This window comes from Carassius auratus, chromosome 35, assembly GCF_003368295.1.
Source record: "Carassius auratus strain Wakin chromosome 35, ASM336829v1, whole genome shotgun sequence".
Taxonomy (NCBI): domain Eukaryota; kingdom Metazoa; phylum Chordata; class Actinopteri; order Cypriniformes; family Cyprinidae; genus Carassius; species Carassius auratus.
The window spans coordinates 4,975,412-4,995,108 of record NC_039277.1 but is presented as its reverse complement, the minus strand read 5'-3'; the positions used below and the strand labels follow the sequence as shown (position 1 = coordinate 4,995,108).

At 39.2% G+C, this 19,697-nt stretch overlaps 2 protein-coding genes across 3 annotated transcripts; both read left to right on the top strand.

Annotated features, from left to right (window-relative positions):
• Positions 1-8,891: 8,891 nt before the first annotated feature.
• On the top strand, positions 8,892-10,994 carry LOC113054100 (apelin receptor B). The gene has a single exon (XM_026219417.1). It carries the CDS (start codon positions 8,990-8,992, stop codon positions 10,067-10,069), a length of 1,080 nt encoding a protein of 359 aa, XP_026075202.1. The 5' UTR covers positions 8,892-8,989; the 3' UTR covers positions 10,070-10,994.
• A 940-nt stretch (positions 10,995-11,934) lies between these two features.
• On the top strand, positions 11,935-15,565 carry LOC113054101 (C-type lectin domain family 9 member A-like). 2 transcript variants are annotated; one of them, XM_026219418.1, is made up of 6 exons: positions 11,935-12,530; positions 12,970-13,251; positions 14,160-14,495; positions 14,627-14,772; positions 15,026-15,123; positions 15,242-15,565. In XM_026219418.1, the coding sequence occupies exons 2-6, from the start codon at positions 13,074-13,076 to the stop codon at positions 15,384-15,386; spliced, it is 903 nt and encodes a 300-aa protein (XP_026075203.1). In that variant the 5' UTR covers positions 11,935-12,530; positions 12,970-13,073; the 3' UTR covers positions 15,387-15,565. The 2 variants fall into 2 exon arrangements, with proteins under 2 accessions (XP_026075203.1, XP_026075204.1); XM_026219419.1 differs by lacking the exon at positions 15,242-15,565 and having other exon boundaries at positions 11,936-12,530; positions 15,026-15,235.
• Positions 15,566-19,697: the final 4,132 nt, after the last annotated feature.

The following is a 19,697-nucleotide window of genomic DNA, read 5'->3' as shown; positions in this document are numbered from 1 at the left end:
AACAAGGCCCAGTTTGACGACGGATTTGCGTATCGTTTATTTCTTAAGGATGATGCAATCCAAACGAAAAAGGGTCACGATCGTGTGTTGGAACCGCAGGCGGTGAGTAAAACTGCATCTCTGTGTTGTTAACTTAGCTATCGGCGCGTAAGCACATCAAGTAAACAACATGCGATGTTGTCATCAAACTGCACTTTCCACATGTACAGCTTAAAAAAAAAAAAAGACGACATAAAGTGGAACTTAGTCATTTTCCAAAACCGCTAAGCAAATATATACAGTTTCAGTACATACCACATAGAGACGTTGTTGCTGATGCTGCTCTTGTTGAATTTCAGCCTCTGGATCTGTGTCACAGCTTCCACATGCTCTCAACGCAAAAGCCTACTCTCGCTCGTGATTCTTTAGCTCCGCCCACACGTCACGCCTCTAGGCGCTCGTGTTTTTCCGGTAAAAATGGGTACAGACTATCTTTCTCTTATGAATATAATAAAAATAAAGACTTTTTGGAGTTATGAAGGATGCAGTACTACTCTATAGTTACTCAATATTAACAGGATATTGAGTGAAAACGAGCATTTCACCCCCCCTTTAAAATATGAATCTAATGTGTCAGATTTATGCATCCTTACTGAATAAAAAAATATATATATAGACCCCGGCCCAAAAAAACATTTAAATGTAAAAAATATTTTTACAGTTAAAAATTAAATAAATAAAGCTTAAAAAAAAAGAAAAAAAAAGAAAAGAAAAAAGAGAAATCTTACCGAGCCCAAACCTTTGAACTTTACTAGTATATGAAATCCAAACATACTGTGATGGTGATGAAAAAATAAATCACTTAAGAGTTTGGGGCTGGTAGTTAGGATTAGTAATGGTAAATAATTACTGGTACTTTGCAGGCCTGTTTGCTGGAATAAGCCTCAATTTTAGCGTAGCAACAATAGATGATGACATCCCACCTGATATGTGCCAGATATTTACAACAGAAGCAACCTTTCCTCTTCCAAACAATGGCCATCACAAAAGAGCAACAGCAGAGTGATTTCTAAGGTCAAATGAGCCTACAGGAGTCACCCACAAACACAGGCCGGACACATTAGCAGCAGTCAGAGCCGCCACATGTACATCTCAAGATGGCTTTTCCTGTCAAAGCCTGTGTTCGGCCTTTGAGCGTTCCACTTGAGCCATTAAGAGGGCAAAATCTGAGACGCCACACGTTTGGACACACTTCAATGCATATATCTAATTTTAAAACGGGCTGTGATTAAATCAAAGCTCAAGACTGAGTGCTAACTTCCTACACTTTAATGTGGCGCGCCGCTTTTACACATGGAACGATATAACAGCAAGCGAGGAGGAAATCAATCCATGGAGATACACCGCAGGGACAAAAGACACTCAGCTTTCTTGAGAGATCTGTGACACCGCTGCTCTCTGGGGGCAAGAGATAAGAGAGAGTTAAGTAAACACAGCTAATTTCAAGCCGCTAACTGCTAACAACACCACACGGATCTCATCTTTCAGCTCATTTAATTGGGCCGGACAATAGTGTGCACTGGGTGCTCTGTAAATCAGCACTGCTGGGGAACATGTGGAAAGAAGGCCAGTCTTCTCGAAAGTCTAGTGTGGAGGTTAAACGTGCTGGTGTTATGTCAGCCTGATTAGCATCCGATGTTTTAGACAGGTCGTTAAATACAAACTCACAGAGCAGAGGGGCAAATGCTTATCTAGTGTTTTGAGCCCGAGCACAGAAAGGAAGCTTTCTTAAAACACCAACAAACGGAGCTCCTTAGGAAAGATAATACTGAACCTAACCAACTCCCGACTCATGACTCATGACTTCTGATAACATGGAGTTCACACGGCAGAAAAACTCAAAGTTGTCACACTACAGAAGAGCATGGAAAAAATGAGCAGGGTTTCCAGTAACAAACTACTTCTTCCAACAAGAAGACTGTGATGGCCCTAGGCAAAATTTATGTTAGGCCCCCCCATCCTCCAATAAAAATCAGTGATAAAAATATGATTCCTTACCTTTTTATTTATATATTTAATTTTTAAATTTGTATATTTTTACTTATACACTCCTGGTCAAAAGTTTGGGGAAAAAAGGTTTTGTTTTTGAAAGAAGTCCCTAATGATCATCAAGTCTGCATATTTGATCAAAGATATGCAAAATATGCAAAAATATAATATTGTGAAATATTATTCCAATTCTTCAAAAATGTTTTTCTATTTTTACCTTTCTTTAAAATAACTATTTCTGTGAGTCAAAGCTTATTTTTTTCTCAGTCAAAACTGCAATCTTTAGTGTCACATGATTCTTCAGAAATCATTCTAAAATGTTAGATGTTAGATGTGCTGTTTAATATTTATTTTATAACCTGTGATGAGGAGTTTTTGATGATAAAAAAGAACAGCATTTATTCAAAATATAAATATTTTATAACAATATAAACCTTATCACTTTTTATCAATTTAACACATCCTTGAATAAAAGTCTTAATTTCTTAAAAAATAAAAATAAAAGAAAGAAAAATATTAACTGACCCATTGCATTTCAAACTTTTGAATGGTATTGTTACAAAATATTTATATTTTAACTAAATGCTGTTTATATATCACAGTATTACTGTTTTCCCCCCTGTATTTTTGATCCAATAAATGCAGCCTCGATGAGCACAAGAAACTTCTTTTAAAAACATAAAAAACAGTAATGATTCATTTAGTGAATTGGTTTGTTCAAACAGTTTAAAAAAATGACTCACTGACTCAATGATTCTTTGCTTCTACGGAATTCCTTGTTTTTCTTTCTTATTTTTTTCTTTCTTTTGTAGTGAGGTAGTTTGTTAAATACAGAATTTCATCAATACTTTTGGCTCAGTTATACAAATTAGCAGGCTGTTAGTTGTGCTAGCTATATTTTGTGTAACTGTATCCGTTCTTAAAGGGATAGTTCACCCAAAAATGAAAGTCCTGTCATCCATTACTCACCTCTTAAGAGGTTCCAAACCTGTAGATATTCTTTCTTTTGTTGAACACAGTAGAATATATTTCAAAGAATGTTGCTAACCAATCAGTTGACAGTAATTAACTTAGTTAATCAACTCATAGTATTCCAGTCAATGACTACCATCAACTGTTTGGTTACTTATATATAAACCATGAACCAAACCGACCAGCTATGAAGTGAATCAAATCATTACAAACTTTTATTTGAATCAAAAAAGTATTAGAAAATCTGACATAGAGACAAAGGTACAAGACTGTGTGATTTGCGGCTTTAATATAGGGAAGAACTACAATCCCATAAAGCATCGTGAATGACATAACTGGAGTTAAAATGACTGGGAGTTAAAAACTTATGATTTAACTGAGCAGCAACACAGTCCTTACTCATACTCCTTCTCGGCAGCACATCTCTGGTGCACTTAGGAACCTGCATTCGCTTCTGGTCCACACTTACATTGGTTTAAAACATTTACTGTAACACACAAAGGTTTTTTTTACTTTTATTAAACCCAGTTGCATACTGTTGTTTTTACTATAAACACTGCTCTGATTGTATCAATTATATCATTTAATTGTGATTTTAAAAGATAGTCCCCATTTATATAGCAATAGCTTCTTTTCATAAGTAGTTTCAACTGCATTTTAAACAGGTTTAAATTATTTTAAAGCTAGCTTCCCCGTCATGATGTAAAGTAGCTTCCCACACGCTTTTGATAATTAAGAGGATCTTAATGTGTGACATATTAGTTTCCTTGCTGTCTCCAGGAAGAGTATACGGATTTTGTCTGCACTCTTGATCCTATACGATCCTGTGCAAACCGATCCTAAGCCCTTGCTGATCCCATTTCCATCTATTACGGGTCCTGACTAGAAACTGTAACTGAAGCGTATTTAAAACAAACGTCCACACCTTCAATACACTGCCAAGCAGAAGGAAAGTGTGCTCAGGGGGAGAAAAGAAGTGGTCATGCGACGGCTCAAGGTGTGAACTCGTTCATTGACCCGACCCTGCTGCTCAGCGTCCTGGTGTCAATGAGTCAGAAACTCTTGTTAGGATCGGTCAATGAAGCGCGGGTGGGGTGCCGTAAAAGACTGCCACACCTCTCCATGTGAAGAGGACGCTTATGCATTTACAAACGAGTCTATGTGGTGTCACTCAACTTTACAGGTTCAGAATCAACAGGCAAATCAATTAAGCTCTTTTCTGAGTTTAATCTTTGTGTGTGATGCCAGAGATGCAGCTGTCACATGACACAGGGGGGCATAGATCATCAGACATCAAACAGACCGAGACCCTCCTCACACTCGGGTTTATCATGCCAGTCAGTGGGAAAAATACATGAATGCAAACTATTATTATGTTTATCAAACTAAACGCAATACTGACAATTAATACCAATTCATGGCAAGTAACGTAGATACATTTTTTTGTTTGTGTGTTATGATGCCATTTACTTATTTATTAGTTGTTGGTTAAAAGTTAACATGGTCAACACTGTTGCTAGTGGGACCCATACAGTATTTTATGATGTTTGTGAAGACAAATTGTGTAACAAAACCAACGCTATCTCACGGCCAATTCGTACGTATTTTACGAGGTGGCTTATTCGTACGAATTTGTATGACCTCACTCGTATGATTTTATACGATTTGTCTAAACCCCAGTGACGGTTAGGTTTAGGGGCGGGGTTAGGTGTAGGTCATTCGTACAAATTCATATGAATTGTGCAACTCGTAAAATACGTACGATTTGGCAACAATCGTATGAATTTGTACAAGTGTGGTGGTACGAATTCGTATGAATAAGCCACCTTGTGAAAAATCTACGAATTGCCATGAGATCAGGTTGAACAAAACTAACTAACTAAAAACTAACTAACTAACTAACTAACTAAGTAAATAGAAAGTAAAATAGAGGAGATCTTCAGTTAACAAAGAAAACCCTCAGAAGGGAATTTATATGTGGACTTGGAAGGCTTTTTATGGCTTTATAATATTTTTAGCTTAACAAAATTTCAGTTTCACGTAACTGAGTGCCTTGTGAATTACTCATTTGTTTTTGTATTTGTTTATTTATTTTAGGACAAATTGTATAATTTTGAAGTTAATTCCATAAAAATATGTAATTCATTTTTATCAAGGCCAGGGTATGTATTTTTTACATTTTAAAAAAAATTATTTGTATTTGTATTTATTTATTTTTTATTCACTGAAATAATATATATTTTAAATAAATGTAATGCATCACTTTACATACAATCATAATCTTATAGACAAGAAAATTATTCATTAATGATATTAAGCATTAAGGCAACAGTAGTTGTGCTCTAGACAACAACTTAATATTTTTTCTATTGTTACAATGGTAAAAACCCAGACTTCTTGTACTAAAACAGTTTCGAGCAGAGTAATACTTCTTTCCATCATACATTAATACGTTTAAAAAAATGAATGGGGGGAAAATGTTCTATTACTGTTGATGGTTGACAACTGCTGTTTTGTTAAGATTTAATTTAGCTGAAAATTAATAAGCACAATAACGTCTGGCTCAGGCAGGTGGTGTGCTTTCTCTGTTGTCTAAAACATATACATACACACCTTAATCTGTGCAGCTCTCACACAGATGCCTTGTACACATTTGTTCTCATTAAGCAGTCCGTTTGCAGTGCACATTGAGTCGGATAACTTCTGAAAAACACAGACACTTATTATCCAGGGCTGAGGTTGGGCACAGCGGATCAAAGAGGCTGCGCTGAATCCAGCTGCTCGGAGAGCTCTGTCACTCTGCCTGTGTGTGTGTGTGTGTGTGTGTGTGTGTGGTCTAACACTGCGCTTGCCATTCATTTCCATCTATGGTTTGTGCATGCAAATACCACATCAAACTCTGTCATGTGTCAAAAGTGAGGCCCACAGATGCTAATAGCAGATTTAGTCCCACCATTAAACATTTAAACAACGCTGCACCATTTAGAAACAGATATCAGAAACTTTATTTTGGATAGAGGACACTTGAGACTTTACGGAAATAAGTTTTAATTGCTGAGGAATAAACAAGTTTGGCAGTTGTTAGACCCCCAGTTGCTTTTGTCAGGCATTTGCATATCTATCTTTACCATTTGTCCCGTTATCATATCTATCCTGTTAAATTCAAGGGGAGATAAGTCCAGTGCCACCTGTGATGTGTGCATTTGGAGGGGGAGTGCATGATCCAGATAACAATAGTTTTTAGCAGTGCTAAAGAACATATCAAAATTAACTACGCTCCTAAAAGTAAAGGTTCCTTATGGGAATCAAAGGTTTCATGAAGAACCTTTAACATCCATGGAATTTTCACATTACACAAAAGGTTCTTTACAGTGGAAAAAAGCTCTTTAGATTATTCAAAGGTTCTCCACTTTTAAGAACTTCACTCAAAAATGGTCCATCTATGTGAAAAACACCCATTTGGAGCCGTGGAGTGTTTCTGTAATGGGAGGCACATTTAAATCTAAATTAAATTCTTGCTCAAAACTACCAAAAAGAGCTTGTGTCTATATGCACAATGTTTAGAGGTAGTTATAGAAATTTCGCCAGCCAGCAACCACAAATTACCAGCACATGTTGAGTCATTTTAATGATGTCACAAGTCTTGAACTTGAAGACACTGCAGCCTCCCGTCCCATTCCTGTGTGTGTGTAGGATGGGGTCAGGGAGGGATAGTTGTGTCTGAGCGGGTCAGGTCCTCGGCGCCTCTGACGCCTCATCGCTGAGAGACGAGGAAGGGTGCCGAGTGAAACCTCCCGTCTGCTTCTTCACTCTCAGACAGTAATACTGCTGAGCCAAGTGCTCCGACTGATACAGTGAGATTTCCTCTGTGAAAGAAGCCTTGCCTCTCTGCTGTTGTCTTTGTCTAACATATATCCTAACTGATCTCTTTCTCTTGTTGACCTATGATTATACATTTAAATAATTTCCCCCGCCAGTAAAAAAAAAAAAAAAAAAAAACACTTAAATTTTCATGTAATACTTATGAAGTTTATAGATATGATGCAAACATAAGACAAGTTATATTTTGGACTGCACCTTGCATAAGGACATGAAGTAGGTGGGATAATTGTGTAGCAATTATCTGACTGATTTTCTGGAGCTGGGTAATTTTACAGCATGCTGATGTTATGTGTAATGTTCTAATAAAAGTTGACAAAGTTTTGTGGGCATGTTTTTGTGACATATCAGGACACAACTCTGTATAATGACATGGGTATGACACAGGTATTACAAGGAGAGGGTGACTTATGAAGACATAAGCCATGTCCCCATTTTTCAAAACACTTATAAATCATAGAGAATGAGGTTTTTTTGAGAAAGTAAAAATGCACAAAGTTTCCTGTGAGGGTTTGGGTTGGTGAAGGGCGATAGAATATACAGTTTCTACAGTATAAAAACCATTACACCTATGGGATGTCCCCACTTTTCACAAAAACAAACATGTGTGTGTGTGTGTGTGTGTGTGTGTGTGTGTGTGTGTGTGTGTTTACTAAACTAAATAATGTCTAATGAAAAAATTAAGTAACTTTCACTTAATAATTTACAAATAATATGCATTGTGATTTTTTTTATAAAAGTAACTGACAATAAATAAAATTTCACAATGTTAAAATCCAGTCTTTGCTGCAGACAAATACTTTCCTGATACTTATTTATCCTTTGATTAATTAATTTATTTTATAGATAGATAGATAGATAGATAGATAGAATCTTCCTGATTTCTTTTGAATCCTCCCGATATCTAATGAATTTTAAATATAGTTAAAGACTTGATTTTGATGTTCTTTAATTCTATAAAATATATATTTTAAAATAATTATACAGTATCATATAATATATCCATTTTGTATTATAAGAAACTGTTCTGCACAAAATATGAGTTATGAAAAGTTACTTTCACTATGCAATTCTTATTTGACACTGGCAGTGTACTATTTATTTCTTAAACATTTCTGTAAAATAATTCGATAAAAAACGCGGATGATGGGCATTTTGTTCATATTATTGTGTAGTTATTATCCTACAATAAGTTATGTGCAACGGCGCGTAATTTTCAGTCTGAGAAAAGCAGTAAGAACTCGTAAGAAATGTTTATGACTTGCATTGTTGATGCTCCACTTTCATTTTTCGGATTGATTTGGAAATATGAGATCTTGCTCGGGCAAGTCCGTGAGGGCAGAATGTCAAACGCATTGAAATGGAAATTAGATCCATCGAATCGTCCAACTAATAGACCGTTGTTCACACATCCACTATCTGTTCATTAAAATAACAATTTATCCGTGCAGGGCAAAAACACAGGTCCTGACATGTCAGATCGATCAGATGTTTCATTTGAAAAGTAATAAAACTCCCGAAAAGTAAATATATAAACCTATATGCTTGTGTAGGCTATACAATATATATATATATATATATATATATATATATATATATATATATATATATATATATATATATATATATATATATATTATAAACATTTATATATATACTAGTTATTCGCTATAAACAGCCATCATAAAAAAATATATAAAAAAAACCAGCTGTATCATACTCTATCCTCTTTTTTTGTAGCATCATTATTATTTCATGACTGTGATGTCCGTTTTGTGAATGTCCCTGTTGTTTTTCAGCAATTCTGTTTGTAAATATTCGTGTTTTTAATATTTCGTTCAGTAATCAGATGGTTTTCCTGGAGGCTGCAGTGTGAAGCTCGATTTCGGGTGAGAGGAGGGGTGTGTGTGTGACTGTGGGGGGCGGGGGGTCGCTGTGGGAGAGGGGCGGGGTCAGGGGTGAGAGGAGGGGAGGGGAGGGGATATCCTGAGGGTTTAAAAGCCACTGTTTGTCCAGCTGAAAGCACATTCTGACCTGAACACATCACAAGCTCATTCTCTGTGATCATTTAGATCGCTGATACTTTAAACACTGAAAGATCTTTGGAGGAATGAATGCCATGGACAACATGACTGCTGACTATAGCCAAGACGACTACGACGAGGCAGTAAACAACTCAATGTGTGACTTTGACGAGTGGGAACCGTCATATTCGCTGATTCCTGTGCTTTACATGCTCATCTTCATCCTTGGCCTCACTGGGAACGGTGTGGTCATCTTCACCGTATGGAGGTCCCAGTCCAAACGGAGAGCTGCGGATATCTACATTGGAAACCTGGCTCTTGCTGACCTGACCTTTGTGGTGACCCTGCCACTGTGGGCTGTCTACACCGCTCTGGGATACCACTGGCCCTTTGGCGTGGCCCTCTGCAAGGTCAGCAGCTATGTGGTGTTGCTCAACATGTACGCCAGTGTCTTCTGCCTCACCTGCCTGAGCCTGGACCGCTACATGGCCATCGTTCACTCCCTCACCAGCACTCAGCTGCGGACCAGAGGACACATGCAGGCCTCGCTGGCTGCCATCTGGATCCTCTCAGGTGTGCTGGCAGCTCCGACGCTGCTATTCCGCACCACTGTGTACGACGCCGAGACCAACCGCACCTCCTGCGCCATGGACTTCAGCCTGGTGGTGAGCAAACCAGGCCAGGAGGCCTTTTGGATCGCCGGCCTCAGCATCTCCTCCACCGCTCTTGGCTTTCTGATCCCCCTTCTGGCCATGATGGTGTGCTACGGATTCATCGGCTGCACCGTCACACGTCACTTCAACAGCCTGCGCAAGGAGGACCAGCGCAAGCGTCGCCTGCTCAAGATCATCACCACATTGGTGGTGGTGTTTGCTGCATGCTGGATGCCCTTCCACATTGTGAAGACCATGGACGCTCTTTCATACCTGAACCTGGCTCCTGACTCCTGCACCTTCCTGAACCTCCTTCTTCTGGCTCATCCCTACGCAACCTGCTTGGCGTACGTCAACAGCTGCCTCAACCCACTCCTCTACGCCTTCTTCGACCTCCGCTTCCGCTCCCAGTGCCTCTGCCTCCTCAACCTGAAGAAAGCCCTTCACGCCAGTCCTGCCAGCTCCCTTTCTTCACAGAAGACAGAGGCCCAGTCGCTGGCTACTAAGGTGTGAGGAGGTGAGTGGAAGGGTGACGCAGAATTGGGGTGACAAGTAAGCATCTACCCTCGAACTCTTACATCCTTCACAAGAACTCAAAGGTAACTCCGTTGTTTTTGAGGACAAGCAGACTTTCCTTTTGTATCTGACTGTGGGAACTTGAGGAACCAGTTTCCCCCGTCCCGGGACATTACATAGGTACTCTGTGAACTGCAAAGGGGAATTTTCTGATTGTGAAGAACTTGATACAGTCTGTTTGTCCTGGAGACCACAAGCAGTACTCAGCCTCAGCTGCACTCCAGACGTGCGGGACAGGGTTGAGTGTACGCTGGGGAGAACGAGTGAGAGATTTTTGGTTGCCCTCCGCTTCTACATCTCTTGTGGCCCCAGATTTGCTTCTGGAGCTTCATAGACTTTCATGGAGCTGCAGGGTGGTGGGTGGTCCACGGAGGGGTTGCAGAATAATTTATGGACTCTTGAAACTCTTTGAAACTGTATTAGTGCATTTAACCATGCTCCTTACTGTCTTGTTGTTTTTCTCAGTCGCTTGTTTATTTTTTGTCCTTTAAGCACTTGTAAATGAGGGGCAGAGATAAGAACCCTGGTGGCCAGTCTGTCTTATCTAAACCTTCAAGATTGGGGAGGGAGGGATGGGTGTCTTACTTGAGAAGAAGTGTTGCAGCTTGATTAGAGACTTTCAGGGGGGAGGTGGGTGTTTTGGGGGAGACGAAAACATGGAGGGGGGTGAACTCAGACAGACAGATGGCAGTTGACAAATGTTGTCGGGGAAAAGGGACGTCCAATTAATAGGTGGCAGCTTCGACAGATGAGATACTGTGTGAGCTATAATGAAATGTGTGCTAGATGAATTTTTATTTTGAAATAAACTTCTGTATGATGCTTTTATGCAGTACTCTATGAATAAAACGTGTATAATGAATTTTTAAGTTTGTGCCTCTTTTTGAATCATCCGTTAAAGCTCATGGATTCAATGGTACCATTTCGACATGTGTCCTGTTTCCCTTTTAACGCGGGAGGGAATGAGAGTAGTTCAAAATAGTAGTTCGGCCAGTTCAAAATCAAAGTAAGTGAAGCAGGTAAGCAGGAAATGCATGTTTAAACCCGATTTCCTTGCGTTTCTTGTTTTGATAGGCAACACTATAAGGACCAATTTGCACTTATAAAAAAGATCATGTCATAACATTTAAGACTTAAGCCCTTTAAGTAAATATCATCAAATATTTTTTTTTTTTTTTTAAACCATTTGAAAGAATTTTGAAAGTGTTCCATTTTGATTGTATTTACTTAATGCATTTAATTATTGGAATATATGAGACATCTTTTTGGTATTCTGCAACAACAATTTTTTTTTTTTTAAGAAATGCATACTCTGCATATGGAGGGTCATCAGCCCCTAAACAGACCTCTAATGATTAAGGTCCCTAATAAGCTTTGGTCAGGACGTAATCATTGTCGGAGAGACTGTGCTGATCTGAGGTCATTAGTGGCACTGATGTCTTCAGCACGGACTGATATTTGTCCTTCACATTAAAGGGTTTTTTGGTTATTAGCAATAACATAAACAACCGACATAACAACAGTATATGCATTAAGAAGAAAAGAATTATGAAACCACAAAGGTTTAACACTTTATAAGAACTTTCTTATATATTTACAAAACATGGGAATATGTAATGAAACACAAAAAGCACAAAAAACTGTACTTTTTAATTAATATATCAAAAGAATTCATTTGTGGAGACATTTTCACGCATTCCTTACTATGTATAAAAGTATTAGCTGAATTAATAAATGTAAATGTGAGGAAACACTAACACTGCATAATAGATAAGATAGTGGACAGACTAAACATGCTACAGTCCAGAGATTATGAGGAGGGTGAAACTCATGTCTGTTGAGTGGAAACAAAAAGCAGAAGCAAGAGGCAGGGACTTTAAAACAGTAGAGGAAAAGTGAAAGACTAATGGGTGTTTCTTTTATATAAATAGCCCATAGAGGCAGCACAAGTGTGTTTTGTACTTTATGTATGTTGTGGGCTAGTGACCACTTTAGTGTTTATTGTGGTTTGTTTATTTGGTTTCCGTCAGGGCTGTGAAGTGAAACATATGCAGTAGAAGACAGGAAATAGATTTTTAGTTGACCAGTTTTATGTCCTATTTTAATACAGTTGAATGTGAGCTTGTATTTATGAATGAATGATTAAATAATGAATGTGGAAGAACAACAGAAGAACAGGGTCATGTGAAGCTGCTGCATGTTTCTGATGTCTGCTGCAAACATGTTCCTCTGTTCACAGCTGCTGTATGTGGGCACAGATCACATGTTGGTCCAGTATCGCCCGCAGGTGTCAAATTATACCAAAGAAAATCAGGACGATATTCCTAGTGATATTTTCAAAGATGTTGTAAAGATTAAGAACAGTAATTGAATCTCCCCGATAAATGTGAATTTTATGGTATGAAGTTGCATGTGTTAAATGAGCTACTTCCTGTGCTTTAAAGTGAAACATTTATTTATCTCTCTACACAATTCTAGTACTTTTTTTATGTCAAAATGTATTTCTTAAACACTATACTGTTTTTAGGATCGTACACTGATTGCATGAATGTTAATGCTGATATTTCCCCCCATTTTAAATTCTTATTATCCAATGAAAGGATACATTTTTTTGAATTTTTGAAATAAAAGATCAAAAGGATTAACAATGCAGATTAGCTTTCACAGCCTTCTTTGGTCATATTTACCAAGGGTGGCGATATTTTGGCCATGACTGTATATGATCTATCTTTAGACCCTAGTTTTAAATTGTCACCTCTTCCTCCTTCCTGTCCTGGCAGCTCGAATGTCACATGATTCACACTTTGATCACTAACATGTTTTTTGTTTTTTTTTAGTTCAGTTCCAGCTTCAGTTTTAAAGACTGGCTGATGAAATCTAAAGCAGTGAAGCCTAAACAAATGAAAACTAGAACAACCTACAGGATTAACACAGAGATACGATGTACAACACCGAGAGATCAGAGATAACACATGCTATTTATGATGATGCGATGACTTGGACTGAGGAGAGAGGAGAAAGAGTGGAGATGATGGTAGATATCTATGACTGTGTGGATCCTGCCAGTCATCGTGATCTCCCATCTCACACAGAGAAACACCACACACTTCAGCACACAGGTGGGTCATACTTTATTTTAAGGTCTAATTCTTGCTATTAACAAACCATTAACTATTAATTTTTGCCTAAAAAACTCTTAATTTATTGTTTATTGATAGTTAGTAATGTAGATTTTAAGTTTAGGTTTTGGAATGTAGATATGGTCATGCAAATGGTCATGCAAAATAAGTGGTTTATAAGTACTAATAAACAGCCAATATGTTAATAACAAGGAACTAGTTAACAGTGAGAATTGGTCACTATACTTAAGTGTTATCACAGGTAGTAATGTAATTGATTTGATACACGTTAGCACTGTCAGAAAGAATTACTGTAGTTTTCTCAGTTGATTTGTCTTAACATTCTCTAAACTGTCAGTGAACATTTTGTAGTAATGTGTAACAAGTAAATTTATATCTGCATGTCAATTTTTCACATTCCTTACATGTAAAGTTATATATGGTGAACATTGCAACAAATTGCAAGAAAATTACATTTAAGGCAAGCACATAAATGCTTGGCAACTTGGTTGGTTGGTCTGTATTTGCCAGTTTAGCAGACATGACAAGCACTCCATTACATATTATAGAATGTACAGGTAAGTCAAACTAATTTTGACAACTATGGATCACACAATGACAGAACGTTAAGAAGTTAAGAAGAGTATGACATTTTCGCTGAGAATCAACTCATCAGTTTTGGTCAGCAAGCCATGTGTTTAGAAAACCACAAGTAATTGTACTTACACTTTTTCACACATGCCAAAATGTGTATTTTGCTTGAATAATTAATAAATTAAAATCAAGTGTGAACAACAAACTATTCATAGATTTGAACTTATTGTCTTGAAACTGCAAGAGTAAAGTTCTTGATGTCATAATGAAGCAGAAGTGTGAAGACACATTTAACACATATCTGTCTTTCACAGGAAGTGTCTCAGTGGAGAACAGAAAGCACACAGCACCTGTAGTGTGTTTGTGTCTGCTGTGTTTTCTTCTGCTGACCGCTGTAATAGTGCTGTGTGTGTGTTTCACCACCGAGAGAAAACAGTTACTATCACACATCAGTAACCTGACTGAAGAAAGAGAGCAGATCCTTATTAAATATGAGCAGATACTGAACCACAACAATAACCTGACTGAAGAAAGAGAGCAGATCCTTACCAAATATGAGCAGATACTGAACCACAACAATAACCTGACAGAAGAAAGAGAGCAGATAAAAAACAAGTTTGACGAACTCCAATGTGGCCTTTATGAACTAGGTAATTGTATTTATTCTGCTGAAATCATTGAAAACTGATCATCTGTCTATCATTCAAGGCCAAATGAGCACTGACTTGAACATCAAGTGAGAATACTGTATAAAGAAATGTCTAAACTAATATCTAAACAGATCAGCTTGCTGAGAACTTGAAATGGATTTACTACAACTTCAGCTTTTATTATATTTCATCTGTTTGGAAGAGCTGGAGTGACAGCAGACGAGACTGTCAACAGAAAGGAGCAGATCTGGTGATAATAAACAGCAGAGAGGAACATGTGAGTGACAAAGCAAGAATTTTGAGGGTTTTTTTTGTACACGTTGACAAATACTGCTTGTTCTGTATTTTTCGGTGAGAGGAAGGTATTTGCTTGCATTGCGACTATTTGCAGCACACGTGTTTGTCAAACTGATGAAGATTTTTTCCTTAATTATTTTCTATTTGCATGTGTTTTCTTCAGTTGCAGCCCATTGATCTCTCTCGGCCAATGCAACTAAAAGATTCAATATATCTCTGTTTCATCATAACAGGAGTTTTTACGGAAGGTTGTTGGGAGTGATACATTTTGGATTGGTTTGGAAAAATCAGGAGAGTGGAAATGGACTGATGGTGTAACATTGGCAAATGGGTGAGAAATCACTATCACTGAATTTAACTGAACATTAGCCTGAAACCATTTCTGCAGTTGGTATCATATCATACTAAGTCTACTGAAAATAAAACAATCTGCTTAAATGTTGTTTCAGCTACTGGAGTTATGGGCATCCATATTCATACGGTGAATGTGCTAAGATGTCCTCAACAGGTTGGAAAAATTATTCATGTTCTTATAAGGGAAAATGGATCTGCGAGAGAACAATATGTACATACAGTAAAATAAACCCATCATGATTTTGAAATGCAATACCTCTGCTTTATAATTCAAACTATATTGTTGAGTACAAATCATTTTGAAATTCAAAATTTTTACTTTGTGATTCATCTGCTTTTTAAATATGTAAATAAATGGAAATACAAGTTATATTGTTCATACAAGTTATTTTTAGCGATATATCTATTAATGTTATACAGCTTCTCTCACAAAAACAAATTTTTGTGTGTAAACATGTCTGGCAATAAAAGCTGTTTCTATTCTATTCTAATATATTTTATTCTATTCTATCTAAATGTTATATATGTAAATAATTAAAGAGATCCACTCTATTAAAGTCTCTGGACATTGCTTATGAGAAAGGGTCAGTGGTCTGGTTCCTGAAGTGGGTCACTTAAGCAGTTTTTCCTCCCTGCTGGTCGTATCAGCAGCAACCAAGGCCAGCAGACGGACTGAAGGTCTTTCATTCTCCTCTGTGTCTGTAGTGATAGATGGATCACTGATGAAGTGTATATGTCTTTCGTCATCGAAGCCTCAGACTCTTAAGCACTGGAACTCAATTAAAGAAGCTTGCATCTACTTCCTTTCCACAAACAGTGAACTCAATGGTATCATGTACTCATATCCCAAATACTTGATGAAAAGGAATTATATAATATATTGTTTATCTTTTAGATTACATTATTTTTTAAGCAAATACTATGGTACAGTTATTGTAATTTGTAATCTTAAAATTTGTTAACTGAGTGTGATTAATTTTACTAAAATAGTAATCCCAGCCCCTTAGGCCTTCCCTAGTAAAAAAATAAATATAGAAAAATGTATTTGAAATACATTTATTTCATGCAAAGTATACTACAAAACATTTACATATTATATATATATATATATATATGTATATATATATATAGAGAGAGAGAGAGAGAGAGAGAGAGAGAGAGAGAGAGAATTAATTTCATATATATATCGAGAGTGAGGAGTCACGTGCCGATTTGGGTTGATTTGGGCGGGGTCTGAGCCGGTCGGCCATGATGGCAGGATACGCTATCTGTTGCCAGGGGCAATGCCTTCAGAACTTCACAGAGGCGCGACTAAACATTTCAGAGCGCTTTCATTTTTGCGCATTTATTTTGTCGGCGGAACAGATCGAGAAGGATCTACGAATACGCGAAAGAAAAGGAAGAGAGTAAAGCAATGCAAAAACATAAGGCGAAAGAAAGGGGACCTTACAGGAACAAGCTCACACCAAGCGCAAAACAGCGGTATTTGGAGAAGCTCTCAGGCATCTAAAATATCGACCCATACGAGCTCCCTGCAGCGGCACAGAGACCTGAACAATTTACCTCTGTGCACACATATGGATATTGGGAATTATATTGTTTACAATGTAAGTCACTTTGCATTCACGCTGTAAATGGCTTTAATCTTACCCGGACATTTACATCTCGCAATCACACTTTAACTACCCTAGCTAACCCAGAACTGGTTTGTCCACTTTGCAGCCCCCCACACAAAAACCTGGTACAGTATGTGTCATTGGGCTAAAATCAAATCATAACTAAACATACACAGCTTTAGCCTACATCAAAACATGTTGGAAACGTTCGTATACATTGAACATCTCGTTACAATCTAGTGTTTACAAAACAGTCGCAGTTAATTACTTTGTCATTTTGGTCAAGAAGTGCATTCTATATTGTAACGATGTTAACACTCCATATACATCGGGACTAAGGAGGCGGGAACCGGCGCACAATCAAAATCACTTTAATAATAACAAAACCAACAAAACAGCGCATCAGCCCCTCACGGACGACTGATGCACACAAAATAAAAAGCAAACATAAAATAATGTCCCAGGCCTGGTCCTCTCTCGTCCTTCACGGGCGTCACTCCAGTTTTATATCCTTCCATCTCCTACGTGGGACTCGAGACAGGTGGTGGGGCGCAGGTGCAGCTCATCTCCAATCACTACACCTGGCCTCACTCCTCGTGCCCACGTCTCTCGGCCCCGCCCCACTCGTCACATACCCCCATCGCCCCTCGCAGGCCGGGGGGTACCCTCGAGACTGCGCTCTACTCCCCCCCCCCCCCTTCCCTCCGGGGGGGCCGCTCACGGGGACCTGCAGGAACCTGGGGGTAGGACAGACGAGGCGAGAGAAAAGGAGATGGAAGGAGGAGCGACAGGGACGAGAGAGGGGAGAGAGGAAAAAAAAAAAATCCGGTTCCCAGACGCACTGCTGCTCGGCCCTCCACCAGCTGGGTGATCTCCTCCGCGGTGCCGGCGGTGGCACTGGACGGCCCTCGGCGGACGGCACGACACTCCTCCGCCGCCCGGTGGACGGCGACGGCTCCTCCGGTTTTGGGCAGCCGGCAGGAGTCCCCCGTTCCCTGCCCCTCCGGATTCCGTCACGGAGGCAGCAGGCTCCGGCCCCCTGGCGAACGGCGCCGACTCCTCCGCTCCCTCACGGACGGCAGCCGCCCCTCCATATCGTGGGCGGCCGGCAGCGAGCTCGCCCGTCCCCGGCAACTCGCTCCAGCCCACCGCCTCGAGCGTCCTTGGCGGCACACTTCCTCGCCTGCTCGAGGGCACCGCGGATTCACCACAGTGGCGAGGGATCTTCAGCAGTGCGTCCCTCCTTCTCCCGGGCTTCGGCACCACTGTAACGATATCGAAACTCCATATCATCGGGAAGAAGGAGGCGGGAACCGGCGCACAATCAAAATCACTTTAATAATAACAAAACCAACAAAACAGCGCATCAGCCCCTCACGGACGACTGATGCGCACAAAATAAAAAGCAAACATAAAATAATGTCCCAGGCCTGGTCCTCTCTCGTCCTTCACGGGCGTCACTCCAGTTTTATATCCTTCCATCTCCTACGTGGGACTCGAGACAGGTGGTGGGGCGCAGGTGCAGCTCATCTCCAATCACTACACCTGGCCTCACTCCTCGTGCCCACGTCTCTCGGCCCCGCCCCACTCGTCACATATATGCAATGTAATTACAATACACTTAAACGCATGTGAATAAACTTACTTTGGCCAGTACAACACTGTTTTCATCACCTGCTGTAGATGGACCCAGCCACAGCAGAAAGCCTCGTAACTTTCCAAAGACTTGTGGCTTTTAAACTCCTGCATTGTGTAGTAACTTAAACCAAAAACAATATAATTCCCATTGTCCATATGTGTGCATGGAGGTAAATGGTCCAGGTCTCTGTGCCGCTTGAGAGGTTCTCCAAATACCGCTGTTTTGCGCTTGGTGTAACCTAAAAAAACTGTATTCCATTGTTCCTATGTTTTCCATATGTATCGTGTGAGGTACTGCAGCAGTTTTTAAGGCAGCAGTAACTTCCAGGCATGGTAAAACAGTGCAGAATTGCGAGAACCTCCTCTTAACAACACATGTAAACAATCCTGTTACTTCGCCGGTATCCTTCCAACATGGCGGAGACCGTGATATCGAGGGAGGGGCTTTGTGCTATGACGACAACTCCTCATTCTCAATAGACTAGTAGTGTATATCACCCAAAATGTCACTTATGCTCATGGTTCTCACCCCTCCCTGTGGTATTCACATATCCTGCTGCAGAAATAGATGTGAGCGACACCATCAACTGATCTCTTTAGTAAACTAATGATTCATTACCACAGCAAAACACTAAGCTAACAGCCTCTTGAAAAGCGAAACAATAGACTTTACAGGAGATGAGCTATTTAGTACACGAAACCCTCTCTAAGTAATAAACATCACAATATTACACTCCTACCCCAGTGGGCAATTACAAGACTGGCCTCAGTAGCAAAAAGCCAATAGAACAATTTTAATGTAACACAATAAATCTGTCAATAACTCTGCAGCATGTGTGTGTGCTATATGTAAGTCCTTGTTTGCTTCATCTAAGTCACAACAGCTAACCACAGGTGTACCCCAGGGATCGGTACTTGGTCCTCTTCTTCTCCTGATACACACATCCTCAATGTGCCCAATAATTCAGTTTTTCCCATACTCCTATAGCAGTGACACCATGACCCCATAGTACCTGGAAAAATCTTAACTTACCTTTCAGACAGAGTGACCTGAATGAAAAACACTATTTTCACTATTTTGAGTCATTTGTCATCCCAGACAGTCTGAAATTCAACATGTCATCATCAAACCACTTAGTTTAACAACAATAAAACCACTGTGGCCAGTAAGAACCTTCAGACATAAAGTACATAAGTATGAATTAAAAAAATTAATACTTTATACCGAGGAATGATGCATTAAATTCATCAAAAGAGACAGAAATATGTTCTATTTCAAATAAATACTGTTATGAAC